General features: G+C 42.2%; 1 protein-coding gene and 1 pseudogene across 2 annotated transcripts in view; one reads left to right on the top strand and one right to left on the bottom strand.

Annotated features, from left to right (window-relative positions):
- GABRB1 (gamma-aminobutyric acid type A receptor subunit beta1) overlaps window positions 1–19,409 on the bottom strand; it is a 594,351-nt gene that overhangs the window by 23,939 nt on the left and 551,003 nt on the right. The window contains exons 6-8 of one of the 2 annotated variants that reach the window (XM_088450554.1): window positions 3,671–3,808; window positions 3,434–3,586; window positions 34–284 (exon numbers count right to left, since the gene is read on the bottom strand). In XM_088450554.1, coding sequence (XP_088306680.1) covers window positions 34–284; window positions 3,434–3,586; window positions 3,671–3,808 — 542 coding nt within the window. The remainder of the gene's footprint in view (window positions 1–33; window positions 285–3,433; window positions 3,587–3,670; window positions 3,809–19,409) is intronic. The other variant, XM_088450555.1, reaches the window with a different exon arrangement.
- LOC148501412 (ATP-dependent RNA helicase TDRD9 pseudogene) lies at window positions 12,134–15,900 on the top strand (annotated as a pseudogene).

Raw genomic sequence — 19,409 nt, 5'->3', positions numbered from 1 at the left:
ACATGTGAGAGAGTATAGTATGTTTCCTATTACCTGGACTTTGTTCATTTCCAGTTTGTTTTTCTCATTACTTGCTTTCTCTGCCTTTTCTGCTGCCTTCTTCTGAAGCTGAGGACCTTTTCCAAAGAAGATGTAGTTCACAAAAGCATATTCCAGCAACGCCAAGAACACAAACACAAAACACCCCATTAAATAGATGTCTATAGCCTTCACATAAGGGATCTTTGGTAGGGTCTCTCTGAGATGGGTACTGATAGTAGTCATTGTCAGCACAGTGGTTATTCCTGTAAGATAAGTAGCAATAATAAGTATGTTTATATTTATAATATACTGTATACACATTTTGAGAATCTGCTCCTATTTTGCTTGCATAGAGTGTTCAATCTTAATAATATAGAAAATCATGGATCACATAAGAACTCATTTATGGCCAATAAACTTCTTGCAGTGCTTACAGTACATTGGTATGTGCATGACATGTTGCCTGTCTGTCCCCCCAATTCATGGATAGCGGACATAAATCTAGTGCTCCAACAGAGACAGCAAATTTTATTAATTCGAATAAACAACTACTTTACTCAACTAGAGGGGGGTTTATATTGGACTTAATAATAATAATAATTAGATTGACAGCTCTCACGAGCAGGGCCCTCTTCCCTCATGTGCTTTTTCCTCACTTATACCATCACATCCCTTCCCACTGTCCCACAAAGGCACCAAACATTTGGATTCAACAGCCTGAACTACTTCTGTGGGTGTTATGACTGCATAGGTAGCAATGGTTATGATCCCGTGTTCTGCAGCGTTTTGTACTGAAGGTCTTTTATATTTTTTGTCTTGTTTTGTTTAACACTGTTTGTGCTTATGTACTTTGGAGTGCACTGTGAGCCCCTTTGTGACGCCATATATAAAGGATAATAATAGCTAATTAAAACATGGTAACTATTGGTTTGTTTTTTTAATAAACATTTTTATGTATCAAAAGAAATGTGAATTATAAAAAGCCCAATTTTACACAATGCAGGCACATTAAAGCTGATTGGGATACTTTTCATTTACAGAAAAGAAGAAAAGCCAAATGGGACACTCTGAAAAACACTTTGTTGTGGGCAAATAACTCATGGCAACAAAAGTTTTAGAATGAAAAGGGGACCAATGTGGCTAAATAAAAAAGTAGTTGAGGTGATAAAGGAAAATATGCTACAGAATTCGGCAGCTCAAGGGATTCTCCAGGTTATGGAACACACTTTGTAAAAGCACTTATTGACTTCCCCCATTCAGCTCCCATTGGATTAATATGCAAACCTCACCCAGGACCCTAGTGATATCTCTTCCTCAGACGTCCAATCTGATTGGTTCTCCAAACCAAAGGAAAGAGTAGGGCAGGCAATGAAACTTTGGTAACAAGCTGCCTGAAGGTCACCTTGCAAAGTATGCTTGTATCTAGATATAGGGCACACCTTATATCGAGCTGGGAATGGGATTTTCATGATATGAAATTGGTGTGGCGACAAAACTCTTTAGTGAGTACTAAATTGATTTATATAATATATACACATGGGTTGCATTTAATCCTATTTAATGGTGTAAAGAGAGAGGGAAGCATACAATTGCACTGCACTAAGCACCTCCAAAATATTGCACCATCATAGGCGCAGTTCCAGGTTTAGAAGAGGGCAGCGCAAGCCAGCATGCCTAGAGACCATGCAGGATTGTGATTTAGACTAAATGAAGTACCTTCCATCTGTGTATAATTTATATAACAGTATATATACAGTACATATACAGTACTGTGCAAAAGTTTTAGGCAGGTGTGGAAAAAATGCTGCAAAGTAAGAATGCTTTCAGAAATAGAAGTGTTAATTTATAAAAATAAACTATTATAAACTATTAACAATATACAAAGTGAATGAACAGAAGAAAAATCTAAATCAAATCAGTATCTGGTGTAACCACCCTTTGTCTTCAAAACAACATCAATTATTCTAGGTACACTTGCACAAAGTCAGGGATTTTGGAAGATTATAGTCAGGTGTATGATTAACCAATCATACCAAACAGGTGATAATGATCATCATTTTCACATGTAGGTTGAAACACAGTCATTAGCTGAAACAGAAACAGCTGTGTAGGAGGCTTACAACTGGGTGAGGAACAGCCAAACTCTGCTACAAAGGTGAGGTGTGTAAGACAGTTTCATGTCACAGGTCATACACCATGGCAAGACTGAGCACAGGGTAGGTATACTGCATCAGCAAGGTCTCTCCCAGGCAAAGATTTCAAAGCAGACTGGGGTTGCAAGATGTGCTGTTTAAGCTCTTTTGAAGAAGCACAAAGAAACAGGCAACATTGAGGAAACTTAGTGCATCAGATGAAAGACACATCTTGCTTACTTCCCTTAGAAATCAGAAGATATCCAGCAGTGCCATCAGCTTAGAACTGGCAGAATCTAGTAGGACTCAGGTACACCAATCTACTGTTCGGAGAAGTCTGGCCAGAAGTGGTCTTCATGGAAGAATTGTGGCCAAAAAGCCATACAGTACCTTTGACGTGGAAACAAGGCCAAGCAACTCAACTATGCATGGAAACATAGGAACTGGGGTGCAGAAAAATGGCAGCAGGTGCTCTGGACTGATTGTCAAAATTTGAAAATATTTGGCTGTAACAGAAGGCAGTGTGTTCGCCAAAGGGTTGGAGTGTGGTACAATAATGAAGGCAACAGTGAAGCATGGAGTTGGGGATTTGGTCAGGATTAATAGTGTCCTCAAAGCTGAGAAATACAGACAGGTATTTATACATCATGCAATGCCATCAGGGAGACGTCTGATTGGGTCCAAATTAATTCTGCAGCAGGACAACGACCCCAAACATACAGCCAATGTCATTAAGAACTATCTTCAGCGTAAAGAAGAACAATGAGTCCTGGAAGTGCTGATATGACCCTCACATAGCCCTGATCTCAACATCATCGAGTCTGTCTGGGATTACATGAAGAGACAAAAGGATTTGAGCAAGCATACATCCACAGAAGATCTGTGCTTAGTTCTCCAAGATGTTTGGAACAACCTCCCTGCCGAGTTCCTTCAAAAACTGTGTGCAAGTGTACTAGAAGAATTGATGCTGTTTTGAAGGCAAAGGGTGGTGACCCTTTGCCTTCACCCTTATCTTGCAACCTGACGAAAATGCACAACCAATTACAGCATTGAAATGTTGGTAACCCACCCGGTGAGTCTGTTTTATTCCTGAGTGCCGCCAGCATGGATTTTAGATTTGTTGCTCTATTATGTATATAGCCTATTGGAGGACACCAGATTATTTGATTGTTTACAATATTGCTCAATCTTAAGGAGTGCAGCTTTCAACAAGTTTATTTATATATATATCTGCAAGTTTGTATATGTGTTTGTTTCATGTGAAATTCATATAAAATTACCTAGTGCAACTCTTGCAGCAGATGCATCATAGTTGATCCAGAAAGATACCCAGGACAAAATAGTGATGAGTGTAGAAGGCATGTATGTTTGTAAGATGAAGTATCCAATATTTCTTTTAAGACGAAAACTCAATGACAGTCGGGGATAAGAACCTGGGAAAAAACACACAGACAAAAGTAAACCAATGGTGCCAAAGCTTATGCCAAGACCACTATGTGTTGGGTTCAACTTCTTACCAGTGGAAAACACAACTTTCTTTGAAACCATTTTGTAATCAACAATTGAAAACTGCGGCAGCTCAATCTTCTCAACTCCTGTGATTGCTTTGTCTCCTCCATTCCAATAGAACTCTATGTCATCTGTTGTATAGCCATCTGCAATATAACGTCACACATTTACATCTGATATACTTGTACTAGGCAGTGAGGCTAGACAGTTTATTTTCTCTTAATCAACACTTGTCCAATGAAAGGGACGGCACTCTGGGATTTAATCCAAGTTGAATTCGAAATAAAGCATTTAATGCTGCAACATTACATATTATACCACCAATATAATTTTGCAGCATTAAATGTGCTTGGCTAAATGTAATACCCTGCCAGCTTCCGACGTTGCAGGGATTTATGCAAGACTACCCGTTTTTTTTAAAGTGGCAATAATTTAAAATTCGACACTAAGCTGGTTTAGCCTTTAAAATAATTGCCACTTTAAAAAAAAGGGGGAAACTCGCATAAATCCCTGCAGCATCGGAAGCGTGCAGGCTATTTCTTTTAGCCCTTTTTTTATCTGGAATTCAACTTGGATTACATCCCGGTGTGCCGTCCCCTTCACTGGACATATAATTTAGATGAGCTCTTTATGTTGAATAGGACACCACGGCATTAGATCAGCTTCGGACTGAGTGCTGGACTTTTATGATACATATGTGTGTTTCTATTAGGGATGTGCAGGCTCGGAAAGGTTCGAATTTTCCCACCAAGTTTGGATTTTTCCTGCCAAAAATTGGGTCGCAGAAATAGGCAAAACGTCATCTTTCATGGACAAACATCATCTTCCATGGACTTTTGTCCAGGAATGATGATGTTTGTCCATGAAAGATGATGTTTTGCCGCTTACTGAGACCCGATTTTTGGCGGGAAAATTTGGACCTATCTGAGCCTGCACATCCCTAATTTATATATATTTATATATATATATATATATATACATATATATTATTACATTTGTTCTTAATGCTTCTTTTCATCAGACTTTTTTTTTTTTTAAAAGAGGGCATATTTATTTCCCCAGATTCAAGTTCCCACTAGGTTTTCTCTTCATATAACAACATGGCTGAGATATATTGACGATATCTTCATGATTTGGCAGGGGAACCACAACGACCTACTTGTTTTCATCCAAGAACATAACAACAACTCCATCAATTTAAAACTGACACACACAATCAGTAAAGAGGAGGTCACGTTCTTAGATTTACATCTATTCCTAGATGAGGAGAAACATCTTTTAACAGAACTCTTCAGAAAGGAAACAGCTACAAATAGCCTTCTACACAGTAGTAGTGCACATTTTCCGCCGACCATCAAGAACTTACCCAAGGGCGAGTTTCTTAGACTCAGAAGGAATTGTACAACAGTAGAGACTTTCCTGGCAAAATCTGAAGATCTCACCACGCGCCTACTTAATAGGGGTTACAGTAAAAAGATGATCAAGACAGCCAGACATCTGGCTTTAAAAACTGACAGACAAAACCTGATCTTCTCTAATAACAGTAAACCTAAACAAGATTCAGATCAGGTACGGTTCATCACCAATTTCTGTAAGGAATGGAAGGATCTACAAGAAATTGTCACAAGACACTGGCATATCCTCTTGATGGATAATGACTTACAGAAATCTCTACAGGATAAACCTACCTTTAGTTGGCGGAGATCACAAAACCTACAAGATAGACTAGTAAAAAGTCACTATGTGGGCAATGCTAGGAGAAAACCCAAATTAAGAGGCACCTTCCCCTGTGGCAAATGCAAGGCCTGTCCATACATTACAAAGAAGGATTACGTCTTGGATAGGTATGGCTACAACATTGAATTAAAACAATTTATCAACTGCGATGCCATGGGGGTTGTATACTGCCTTGAATGTAGCTGTAACCTTAGATATATAGGTATGACCACTCGAATACTGAAACAGAGGATTCTGGAAGACGTAGGAAACATCAAAAATGCCCAAAACGACCTAATGAAGATGAAGAAACTAACTTCTGTCGCCCGACACTTTCTGAGATACCACAATGGGACCACCCAAAGTCTTAAGGCATTCGGTCTTGAGCATGTCAGATTAGGTGTTAGAGGGGGCAATCTTATGAGAGTACTTCTTCAGCGAGAAAGCCAATGGACATTTAGGCTTAACACGGTCAGTCCTTACGGACTCAATGAAATGATCAATTATTCTTCCTTTTTATAATAATATAAAATCATTACAGTATCATTTCCTGCACAGTTTGCAGTCCCATTTTGCCCTTTATCTTTTCTTTCGCAATATATTTCTTTTTTTTTTTTTTTTTTTATATATTCGAACAATTCTTCTTCAAAAATTTATTTTTCTCTTACGTCACCATTAAAGATTATATAATATTTTTATCCGGGCTAATATTATCACTACCTACCATCACTTATACATAATTCTTCTCATATATATTTTTAAATATATTTTTATTTATATGAATTAAACTAATCATGTCTCACTAACACCTTTCTACCATTTAATTTTATTTTATTATATTGTATTAATTTTTCGTTGCTCATTATTTATTTTTTATAATTTATTTATATTTATTTATCATTCACTATCTTATCTAATTCAATAGGTATTACAGCCACACCATTTCACATGCTTATCCCTAGGTTTATTCCCATTATCATCTACTCCCTTCCCGCCCCTCTCCCCCCCTCCTTCCCTCCCCCCCTTCTTTTCCCCTCCCCCCCTTCCCCCACATCCTATTCCTCTTCATCATCCTTATCCATTGATTAATTAATAATCACTACTTTCACTTACTTTTATTCCACTATTCACCTTTATTTTTTATTGTTTATCCCCATCAACTGCCTAACAGCTCACTCACATAAGAATACACAATATATTCATCTATTATTAAATATCACCAACTCCTTTTTAATTCTCATTCCCTTTCATATATATGTTCCTGATTCCATTTCCATTCACGCGATACACTCTACACATACCCCCCTTTCCCCCCCCTCCCTCCTTCTTGTTCACCACTTATTCACCTATACCTGTATATAAATATATTAAAATATTCTCTATTCGTATTGTTGGTCCACAAGTATACTAAGTATCCGCAGCTGGCTTTATTATTATTATTATTTTGTCACACAGCGTCAATTCCCATTTAGTTAGCCACGTGTAGTTGTTATTGTTTCTCTTCCTGGTTTCCCGGAACTGGGCCAATCAGGAGAGAGCTTAATACGACCTATCACTGGGTGTCTTACATACCGCACAGCAGGACCTGGCCCCCTGATTGGCTGACACATAGGCTAAAGATCAGCTTTCATGGACAAACATCATCTTCCATGGACTTTTGTCCAGGAATGATGATGTTTGTCCATGAAAGATGACGTTTTGCCGCTTTCTGAGACATGATTTTTGGCGGGAAAATTCGGACCTATCTGAGCCTGCACATCCCTAATTTATATATATATATATATATATATATATATATTTATATACATATATTATTACATTTGTTCTTAATGATTCTTTTCATCAGACTTTTTTTTTATTTTTTAAAAGAGGGCATATTTATTTCCCCAGATTCAAGTTCCCACTAGGTTTTCTCTTCTGAGCCCTGAAAGAGAGGGTAACCTGTATTTTAGGTGTCTATTAAACTACCAGAAGTTTTGCAGCAAGATTTAAAGAGGTCATTTTATTTTAAAGACAATACACGGCCATGTATTGCCTTTCAAAAATCTCCACTTTAAATCCTGTTGCAAATCCGCTGAAAGGTTAATGGATGAGCATGCACTGCGATTACGCATACAAACAGGAATCCATCGCAGAGTGACAAGCCGTGAGCGTTTGGGGGTGGTGACGGGGAGTGGTTGCAGAAACGCAGGTGCGCCTGTCCGTTAGAACGCAGTTGCATGGACGTGCATAAAATAGCCACTGTGATTGCATATGCAGCTTGAGTACTTACTGCGTGCGACGAGCCTTGAATTTCTGTGACGGGTCAGACCTGCTGTAACTGTGCATGACAGGCCGATGTGCTTCGATGTTACCGATGTACACGCAGGACTGTGAGGTATTATGGATGTGAGAGAGCAGTAGTGAGCGTCTCTATGCTGGCTGAGCTGTGGCAGACATTAGCATATTTTCACAGGAGCATTGCGTGTGATTAAGTTGATTAAGGTCTTAAGTTGTCGCTATCACTTACAGACAGGTTTAAACATGATAGAAAATCACTTTCCTATTCATGGTTTTTTTTTATCACTTAGTAAAATGTACAAGGTTTACTCATTGAATATGAATGATAATAATAGGAAAAGTGCCCGTTGCTCAGATGCGCTGCTAATTTGCTAGAGACATTATAGCTGTTTCTGTTTATAAATTTCATGTTGTCGTGTGTGGCGATGTGTGATGACATTCTGGACCACCAGAAGTGCTGTGTAAGCCATGAATGCCAATCTGTAACATTAGAGGCACAGATGGTCATCTTACATTCTGCTGTCCTCTCTGCCTCATGCCCTCCTTTGGGTGTAACAGAACATACCATTTGTGCATTTGCAAGTGCATGATACATAAATGCCTTCTGTTGTCTGATTCTTTATGTATTTATAACGGCAGTCATCTCCTTCTGTTTATACTGGGGTTTGCTGCATTATGAAGATTTGAGGACAGCATGGGCTATCTACTGAGTGATCCCTACCCCAACGTAGCTGGAAGTCCCCATCTATTTATCTTTTACCATACTGATGTCTCAGGATAGTGCTGTTTACTGTCAGTGACAATCTGTAGCTGAGAATAGCACTAGGGAACTATTACATATACTCTAGCTGTATTCTAAAGAATTGAACTGAATGAATTTTGTAATATATTTGATACATTTGCATTTGGAAAAGGAGAGAAGTTTGAGTATAGGAAAACATGTTTAAGGGAGTCTCAGTTTCCTCTTTATTTAAGAACAGGAGGCTTATTTCTCGCACATTCTGCAGTAATACGCCACGTCTCATTCTACCAATTTAGATGCAGTATCTGACTTTGATATCCCACCTACACCAAACTCCCACCAACTCTCCAAGCGAGGATCCATCCATCTTACCGTCAGTAACACAATCCCCCATAAACCTATTTTGATATCTTTGTAAATCCATATTCAGATCTGATAATACATTACCCAGTAAGTGATTCTGTAACGTATTCAATAATTTCCGTGTTCAATTTCTAATTGCCTAATTGTGAATCGCTCAGCACTCCTACTCTGCAGTGCAAGCGTCTTTGGGAAGCTTGTACAAGTTTATATGAATATTTGGTAATCATCCAACATTCACATTATCAGAGCTTTATGCACTCTCATTGTTACCAACATCATAAGATTTCAGAGTAGAATGGGAGAAGGTCGGACACCCTGTGGCCACTCCTAGCCCTGATGACTATGTAAAGTCACTTAATTAGATTATACAGTAGGTCAGGGAATTGTCTTAAATATTATATAAATGTGAAGGTGACCAAACATCTTGAAACAGTTTCTGCCAGTGACAGTCTATGAGAGGACAGAAGCCTATTTGTGCTGCCTATAATATCACGCAGTAACACTTCTTTGAGAATGTTTGTATTTACTTTTTTCTATTGATAATTTAAAGTATAATACAGAAGTGTTGTTAAAATATGTATATGTATATGTTACTAGCAGATGTACCCGGTTTTACTCCAGTAACACATTAATCCTTCACCTCTATAGTAATGCATCACTGCTATAGTAAGACATTACCATCCCTCACCTGTGTACTAACATATTCCACTCCCTCACCTATGTAGTAACACACTTCCCTCACTCGCCAGCATTGTAACACATTCGACATTGCCCTCCCTCACCTGTGTAGAAATACAACCCCTCCCTCACACATGTAACACATTACTCTCACTCATGCCTATAGTAACTTATTCCCCTCCCTCACCTCTGGAGTAACACACTCCCCTCCCTCACTTCTCTAGTAGCACATTACCCCCACTCACCCCTGTAGTAACACATTCCCCTCCCATATCTGTTTTGTAACACGTTCCCTTCCTTCACCCCGTAGTAGCACATTTGACATCCCTCTCCCTCACCTGTGTACTGTAGTAACACATTTTCCTCTCTCTCCTCTGTAGTAACATATTCCCTTCCCTCACTATTCAAATAGGGGAGCCACCCCAACTGCCAGTGATGTTTGGCAGCACCTGGCATGACAGTTGAAGTTTGAATATGAACTGTGCTACAGCCACTATGAGATATTCAGTCAGGACATTGCACAGGGAGAAGAAACATTTCTCCGGTGATGCTGGCCTGTCCCCGGAGTGATGTTATTGGGATCCCCAACAAGGCCACAACTATTTATTTAGGCCACATCCCCTTTTTGGCCTTCTGTGTGCCGGGGTATCCAGAGTGCACACCGGGTGTCACCTGACCCGATGATGCCTCTGCATGGAAGGAGTATACTCCCTGATCCTCATGTTTCTAGGTCCAGAGTTTGGGCTGGACGTTGATGAGTCAGTGAGTCAGTCAGGACATTTGATTTTATATATATATATTCTGTGGAATCCGAACTGCTCCGAACATTGGGGATCCCAGTCCACCCGAACCCTGTTCGGGTGTTCACCGCCTGACTCGGGTCCCCGTTCGGGGCCGAACGGCGGCCGCCTGATTTCGGATTCTCACTAGAGAATCCGACATCAGGGCTTCTATTGTGTAGGGCAGAGCTGTGATAGCGCTCTGCCCTACACAGACACAAACACACAGCCGCCAGCGGCAGCTGTGTGTTTGTTACAGCAGCCAATGAGAGTCACACAGACTCTCATTGGCTGCTGCACGGAGGGAGCCGGCTGGAGCTCACACATGAGCTCCGTCTTCCGGCTCCCTCCTCAGCGTGTGACAGCAGAGCGGACGGCGCGGGAGCGGGGATTCAGGTAAGTTTTTTTTTTTTTTTTTTACTTGTGCAAGGGCCGGGGGTGCTACTGGGGGGGGGTCTGCTACTGGGGGGGTCTGCTACTGGGGGTGAGGGGGGGCCATACTACTGGGGGGGCCTGCTACTGGGGGGGGGCCATACTACTGGGGGGGGTCTGCTACTGGGGGGGCTATACTACTGGGGGGGTCTGCTACTGGGGGGGTCTGCTACTGGGGAGGCCATACTACTGAGGGGCCTGCTACTGGGGGGGGCTATACTACTGGGGGGGTCTGCTACTGGGGGGGTCTGCTACTGGGGGGGCCATACTACTGAGGGGCCTGCTACTGGGGGGGCCATACTACTGGGGGGGGCATACTACTGGGGGGGCTTACTACTACTGGGGGGGCCTACTACTGGGGGGCCCTGCTACTGGGGCAGCCTACTACTGGGGGGGCCATACTACAGGGGGGCCATACTACAGGGGGGGCTACTACTGGGGCAGCCTACTACTGGGGGGGCTGCTACTGGGGCAGCCTACTACTGGGGGGGCCATACTACTGGGGGGGCCATACTACTGGGGGGGCTGCTAATGGGGGGCATACTACTGGGGGGGCCTGCTAATGGGGGGCATACTACTGGGTGGCATGCTAATGGGGGGCATACTACTGGGGGGGCCTGCTAATGGGGGGCATACTACTGGGGGGCATTCTACTGGGGGCACTGCATAGGGGACCCTACTACTAAAGGGACTGCATAGGGGGCACCACTGCTGGGGGCATTGTGTAAGGGACACCGCTACTGTGGGCATTGTGTAAAAGGGGCACTACTGTGGACATTGTGTAAAAGGGTCACTACTGTGGGCATTGTGTAAAAGGGGCACTACTGTGTGTCTTAACATAAATAAGAGACACTACTTTATGGTGTAATGTGAATCAGGCCCTATGTGCGGTGTAATGTGAATAAGATTGTGCACTGTGACTCCTTGGGCCATAGCCCACTATGTAAACAAGTGTAATGCCCTGCTATGTGAAATATTACACCTTACACTGTGCATCACTTCTGCACTGCATGTGCCTGTCATATTGGCAACCTCTGCAGCTGGTCAAGAGGACAGGAGCATGTCACATGATCAGGGTCAGGTGGTAGGGAAGTGACAGTTTGAGGCTAGTGGCAGTTAGTCCGGCCAGAGCGATGCTGTGAGGTGGTGCCGAGGACAGTTTTTTGGAGATGTACCTCAGGCGGAGGCATCTGTGTCCACAGCGCTCCTATCAGTTCTGCAGAGATCAGGACTTTGATACAGGCAACTGACCTGAGGGATACCAAAGCTGCCAAGGAACGGAGGGCTGAGGCTGACCCAAAGTCTAAGGTGGGAGTCTCCAGAGAATTGATCACAGGAGCCGCTCCACCCCTCATTGTATCTCAGGCTTCATCCTATTCTGTGAGAGTTGAGGTAAATTGCCCCATCCATACAGTGCAGTGACCCAGTGACTGGCAGTGGAAGAAGGCTGTAGTTTACAGTCAAAGTTTTCACCTCAATAGATGTCTATATGGCTGCCTCCACTGATTAAGGCGTTAAACTTCATGGTAGCTGCACGACTCCATTGCTCGCCACAAATTATTGACCTCGTCGATGGCCCAATATTGCAGATACAATCTCTCTTCAGACAGTGTGGGCAAGTGAAAGCTATATTATTTGATGGGTCAAGAGCTTTCGTAGAGTTTTCTCGCAACTCAACTGAGCGGTTCAAGACTCTTACAGCAGTCCACCTGGCACTCAAGACAGCACAGTTGAAAATCCCTCTGGCCCTCAATGCACATTCTGTGGAGACCATTGAAACACATTCTAATGAAGACGTCAGTCCTTTAAAATTAACCAGAGTTATTGTCGACTTCCACAAGCAGACTATCGAACCAGTACACATTTCTCAGACTGTTAAAGAACTGTCAGAAACCATATCTGGACTCATTTTGTCTGTTACAGTTACAGAGGTGGTTGAAGTTGGCCATTTCTGGGGTTACCGGTTTGATAAAAGAAACTTGGATGTTCTCTGACAACTAGCCGTAGAAATCAATCGCCATGTTATGGTGCCTTTATCTAGACGGCCTCATCCAGATCTAGTCTGCTTGGCACCATTTCACAATTTTGACTTGACAAAGTACAACAGAGCCCGGATACTGTATATTTCCGGAAAAGCAGCTGTGGTTTTCTTTGTGGATTATGGAAATCAGTCAAAAATTGATCTGAACCTTTTAAGGGAAATTCCCAGTCGTCTGCTGGATCTTCTGTTTCAGGCCCTGGAGTTCAAGATCTGCAAAATGCGGCCATCGACGAGGTCAATAATTTGTGGCGAGCAATGGAGTTGTGCAGCTACCATGAAGTTTAACGCCTTAATCAGTGGAGGCAGCCATATAGACATCTATCACAGTATCCTAGTGTTCCCGTGCTTGTTGATAGTGATCAATTTAAGAATATAGATGAGGAGTTAAACTCAGAGGTCGAGCAGTCTAGAGTAGAAGGCCTGGTGATTATCCCAGACATGGAATTAAATACGGTCAAGGAAGAGGTAGTTAACCCAGAGATGGAACAGTACCATGGAGTGACGTGTCAGCACTTACAGAGGACAGATCAATTATCTTCCTCTGAAGAGCCAATACCTCAGAGGCATCCACGAGGAGATGAAAACAATTACACAATGGATTCCTACCACAAGCAAGATGCATGTGAAGTTGGATACAAGCGAGATACAAGCAGAGTTTCAGACCCACCCATAGCAGAGAGGTTGAGGTTGGGGGAATCATGCAGTCTAGCCAAAAATATGCCATCATCTGTTCCATCAAAGTATAAATTCCCAGACCATGAGCATACTAAAATAAGTTCCAGTGAGATAGCATTGAATTATGCAGCAGGTTTTGGGAAAGTTTGGAAAGAGGACAAAAGGTACTAGACCTGTTCAGTATAGACATTAGCCTGTGAATTTAATGTGTGAAATAGTTAATGTTCTTATGAAATATGAATATAAGATGTTTTAAGTAATAGCGTGAGGACACGCATATTTTCAGCGAGGGAGTATGTAATACCCTGCTATGTGAAATATTACACCTTACACTGTGCATCACTTCTGCACTGCATGTGCCTGTCATATCGGCAACCTCTGCAGCTGGTCAAGAGGACAGGAGCATGTCACATGATCAGGGTCAGGTGGTAGGGAAGTGACAGTTTGAGGCTAGTGGCAGTTAGTCCGGCCAGAGCGATGCTGTGCGGTGGTGCTGAGGACGGTTTTTTTGAGATGTACCTCAGACGGAGGCATCTGTGTCCACAGCGCTCCTGTCAGGTCTGCAGAGATCAGGACTTTGATACAGGCAACTGACCTGAGGGATACCAAAGCTGCCAAGGAACGGAGGGCTGAGGCTGACCCAAAGTCTAAGGTGGGAGTGGCCAGAGAATTGATCACAGGAGCCGCTCCACCCCTCATTGTATCTGAGGCTTCATCCTATTCTGTGAGAGTTGAGGTAAATTGCCCCATCCATACAGTGCAGTGACCCAGTGACTGGCAGTGGGAGAAGGCTGTAGTTCACAGGCAAAGTTTTCACCTCAATATTAAAATTGGATAGTGACACAACTGTATCCCAACAGTGACTTTGTTTCTATAAGGAACTGCAGCAACTTGTGAATCACAGCCAGTTATCAGCTTGTGACAATAACAAGAAGTAAATGATACTAAAGTATGTGCACCACCGCATCAGCTATTTAGTTGCAGCTAATAGGACTATTGTGATAAATGGTGATATGGACTTTCAAGACAGCATATAAGCTTATAAGGATCTAAACAAAATGTATTGCTAGTATTGTTTTACATGTGCTATAAAGTGTTACTAATATAGTGAGTAAGTAAAGGTAAAAGGGAGCAGTTATAAATGTTAGCAGCCAAGGATATCAAAACCAATACATAGTAGTATAGTTAATTAATTTATACATTGTACTGCAGAACTGTGGAGGTAGTTTGTATATTTGTTTAACTGAAATACAACATTTAAAAAGAACAGGTATCCCAGCATTGCAGTCCTGGACTGGAGTTAAATAAACTTTTCTATTTGTTCATAACAATTGTCGGCACTGAGCTTGGGGTAATGGTGGGGTCCTTGCCTCTCTGCCAGGGTGTGGTCTTAGCTAAGAGTTGCCACAGAAGGAAGAAGTGAGGAGGTGTCTCCATTACAGAGGTAACTCCAGCTTACACCCACTCCATTAATTATCTTCAGCACATTTGTGGTAAAAGTTTTCTCCGTCATACACAGCATTCTGCATGTTGATGCTTTCCGATCCGATGGAGATGCTGAGGAACTCGGAATAAGAGACTTGCTCATTGCCGATGGTTATGCAGAGTCTGCTGAAGAGTCTTATGAATCAAAACAAAGCCACGATGTACTGACAGAGCTGTTCTCAGCCGATAACAGCCATATGCATGACATGCAAAGCTTTAAGATGACGAAGGAGAAGGCTCTAAAAGAACTGATTGACAAACTGCTGGAAAGCGCTCAGAATAATCAGTTTGGAAGTGCAAATAGTAAGGTTATGCTTCACGGTCCTTACCACCCCTATATGTTCAGATTTTATAGTATGATGAACATTGCCAAATTCAGATCCGTTTAGATTGAGAAAGAAAGCATCAATTCTGTATTGGTCAATGACACACCAGAAGCCCCTCATCAGAGAATGTTTGTTGCTGCATCACTGTCTGTAAACACATCCGGTTCTCAGCTGATGTTGCGGGAAACATCCCTGCTTCCATCCATTCCAGACTTACCAGCTCTCATCAGAATGTTGTTTGCTCCTGTAATAGAGTTGAGGGTGGATGACCTGAGAAGAGCGTATACCGGTGTCCTCTGTGGTTTGGGATGGCACTACAGCAATCTTGCGGTGTGGCCGGAGCATGACCTTGAACTGGCTTTCGATGTTCACATCAACGTTGAGGACCTAGTAAAGATCAATTTGATAAGGATGGCTATCAACAAGATAGTTGGCCACAGTCGTGAAGGTTCCATTAGTATTGGGCGTGAGAGGACAGCGTGGCTTCAGGAAGAGGTCCGTGAGCAGCTGATAAATTTAGGAGAAATCCAGAGAAGTGATACCTGAGAAGTGGTATAGTAAGCCGTACCAACGGAATGAGGTGGATCCAAAATACCTCATTGACCAGTCAGGAAAAACGGATGAGGCAAATTCATACATTTACCAGTTACACAAGTTTGTAATGCTGAACCCTTAAACATGATACCTGTTGGGAATACAGATTCAATCATCAGGGAAATAAAGTGACGGTCTAGCACTTAACACTTAAGTAAAAAAAAAAAAAGGGATGTTAACGTGTGATATCACTGGGTGAAATCAGGTTTATTCTATTGGTTTCTTGTCCTCTAGTTGTTATGTTACTGAAAAATTGCTTATTAACAGTTGCAAAGTGTGTTAGTGTTTGTGTTATTTCTTTGCAGTTTACTAGCAGGGATCAGGAATAAAAAGTTTCCAAATCAAAAAAATAAAAAATAAAAAAATTTAATACCCTGCTATGTGAAATATTACACCTTACACTGTGCATCACTTCTGCGCTGCATGTGCCTGTCATATCGGCAACCTCTGCAGCTGGTCAAGAGGACAGGAGCATGTCACATGATCAGGGTCAGGTGGTAGGGAAGTGACAGTTTGAGGCTAGTGGCAGTTAGTCCGGCCAGAGTGATCCTGTTCGTGACGCCAAATGTGGTACCCCGCCAAGGTGAAGATAATTAATGGAGTGGGTGTAAGCTGGAGTTACCTCTGTAATGGAGACACCTCCTCACTTCTTCCTTCTGTGGCAACTCTTAGCTAAGACCACACCCTGGCAGAGAGGCAAGGACCCCACCATTACCCCAAGCTCAGTGCCGACAATTGTTATGAACAAATAGAAAAGTTTATTTAACTCCAGTCCAGGACTGCAATGCTGGGATACCTGTTCTTTTTAAATGTTGTATTTCAGTTAAACAAATATACAAACTACCTCCACAGTTCTGCAGTACAATGTATAAATTAATTAACTATACTACTATCTATTGGTTTTGATATCCTTGGCTGCTAACATTTATAACTGCTCCCTTTTACCTTTACTTACTCACTATATTAGTAACACTTTATAGCACATGTAAAACAATACTAGCAATACATTTTGTTTAGATCCTTATAAGCTTATATGCTGTCTTGAAAGTCCATATCACCATTTATCACAATAGTCCTATTAGCTGCAACTAAATAGCTGATGCGGTGGTGCACATACTTTAGTATCATTTACTTCTTGTTATTGTCACAAGCTGATAACTGGCTGTGATTCACAAGTTGCTGCAGTTCCTTATAGAAACAAAGTCACTGTTGGGATACAGTTGTGTCACTATCCAATTTTAATATTGAGGTGAAAACTTTGCCTGTGAACTACAGCCTTCTCCCACTGCCAGTCACTGGGTCACTGCGCTGCATGGATGGGGCAATTTACCTCAACTCTCACAGAATAGGATGAAGCCTCAGATACAATGAGGGGTGGAGCGGCTCCTGTGATCAATTCTCTGGCGACTCCCACCTTAGACTTTGGGTCAGCCTCAGCCCTCCGTTCCTTGGCAGCTTTGGTATCCCTCAGGTCAGTTGCCTGTATCAAAGTCCTGATCTCTGCAGACCTGACAGGAGCGCTGTGGACACAGATGCCTCCGCCTGAGGTACATCTCCAAAAAGCCGTCCTCAGCACCACCGCACAGCATCGCTCTGGCCGGACTAACTGCCACTAGCCTCAAACTGTCACTTCCCTACCACCTGACCCTGATCATGTGACATGCTCCTGTCCTCTTGACCAGCTGCAGAGGTTGCCGATATGACAGGCACATGCAGTGCAGAAGTGATGCACAGTGTAAGGTGTAATATTTCACATAGCAGGGTATTACACAAGTACTGTGATTCTGCTGGCCGTACCCCACTGGGTGGGTGCACTACTTTTCATTTCTGCCACTGCTGTGTGGCAATGTGTCATAGATGTGCTTTATACTGTGGTGTCTGTGTCGTTGTGCCGCTGCTTTGTCGCTTAGTAACCAGTCAGCTCACTGTTGAAAACAATATTATAAGCTGTGATATGGTCTAAATTGACTGGAAATTAATGATATTGAGGTTAATAATACTCTAGGAACAAAAAAAAGACCAATTTATGTGATTTTAGCTTTTTTTGTCAATTTTTGTAAAAAAATCCAAATCCAAATCCAAATCCAAAGCCAAAGCCAGTCACCGCAGTTTGGCAAATCCAAATCCAAAGCCGGACGACGAATTAGAACCAAATCCAAATCCGGCAAAAATGGTCCGGCGCACATGCCTATTTATAATTGGTTACGTTCAAGAAATGTTAATAGTTGAAATTAGATGTTACACAGAGATCTGTGACTGATATAATAACACGCGGGGTATATTTACGAAGTGGATTCTTGCTTCTCTCCCGGCTTTACACTTAACATTAGTGCTGCTTTACATTTGAGTTCACTTTGTAAATATACCCCTTGGGCTGCAACTTCGTGCCTTTATAGAACACCTCATATATTATCCCACATACTGTATGTGAACCTTCAAATCTATCTAGAGATCTGCTGGACATGGAGTCATTCAGAATGTTGCAGATGAGGGCACCAGATTATTTCATTGTGAAAAACAGATGTGAAAAACACCCATTTATTCAAATACATGAAAATTACAGACGCACTGCTTAAAAAGGGACCCACTTTTTTCAGAAATAAATTACCTAGCAGGTTCACAGATGTATTCATTACTCATTGACAGATTTTAAAAGTTCCACAGGTGGAGTTAATTTTTTTACTTGTGATTCTGTGAGGAGACCTGGTAAACATGCACTGTTTGGGGTCCTGAGGACCGAGTTTTAGAACCTGTGCCCTAGACTGATTCATGCACAGTTGAGGAAGGGAAAGCCTGCATATTTATTTATAGGTGATGTAAAAAAAAAAGAAGTAATATTTGCTTGTGCAATTTAATTGCCCCAAGCTGCTTAGGTAATTATTAGCTGTACATTCTAGCCATTAGCTTCAGCATATTTTAGAGATCGCCATCGGTGGATTAACCATCAATGGTGCCATCACTGGTTATGGTCAGAAACTATCAACTGTGAACCATTAATGTTTCATCCACTGATGGTCATCCCTTTTTTAATATGGGCCAATCAGGGAGTGGGGGCGAGGCTTTGCAGGTCATGTCAGGGGCGGAGCTATGCTCAGCGTCACGGCACATGAAGGGGAAACAAATCATTGTTTGTCTCTGTCTATCGATGGCAGTAAACAACTGTATTACCACCATTGATGACAAAACCATCGGTGGTTAATCATCGATGAATGTTAATCATCTATGGTCGATGGCCATCCCTAGGATCCCTTGATGGTTTCACTCACCGATGGTCCACCTTGCACTACTACTCGCCATATAGATGAGGGGGCAGGGGTTCACAGGTCTCATCAGGATGGAGCTAAGGCCCTCATTCAGAGCCGCTCGCTATTTGCGGTCGTTCGTTCTAAAACAAGGGGTGGCTATTCAAATGAACCGTTCGCTAATTGCGGTCTGTTCACGCCTCTAAGTCTGAACGAGCGAGCAAAACTTGCGGTTGTAATTTTGAAAAATACGCTCCCTTGCCGCTTGCACCATACGTCATGTCCGCTATTTATTAGATTAATCGAGTACATCGAACAGCGTATGAACTGCTCGCTATTCTTGTGGCTGGTTTTTTCAACCGCTATTTTGTGAGCAGTTCTGAGTAAAAAAAAC

Source organism: Taudactylus pleione, unplaced genomic scaffold, assembly GCF_031769625.1.
Source record: "Taudactylus pleione unplaced genomic scaffold, aTauple2 ptg000519l, whole genome shotgun sequence".
NCBI lineage: Eukaryota > Metazoa > Chordata > Amphibia > Anura > Myobatrachidae > Taudactylus > Taudactylus pleione.
Note: the sequence above shows the minus strand (reverse complement) of the source record. Positions and strands in the feature narration are given on the sequence as shown.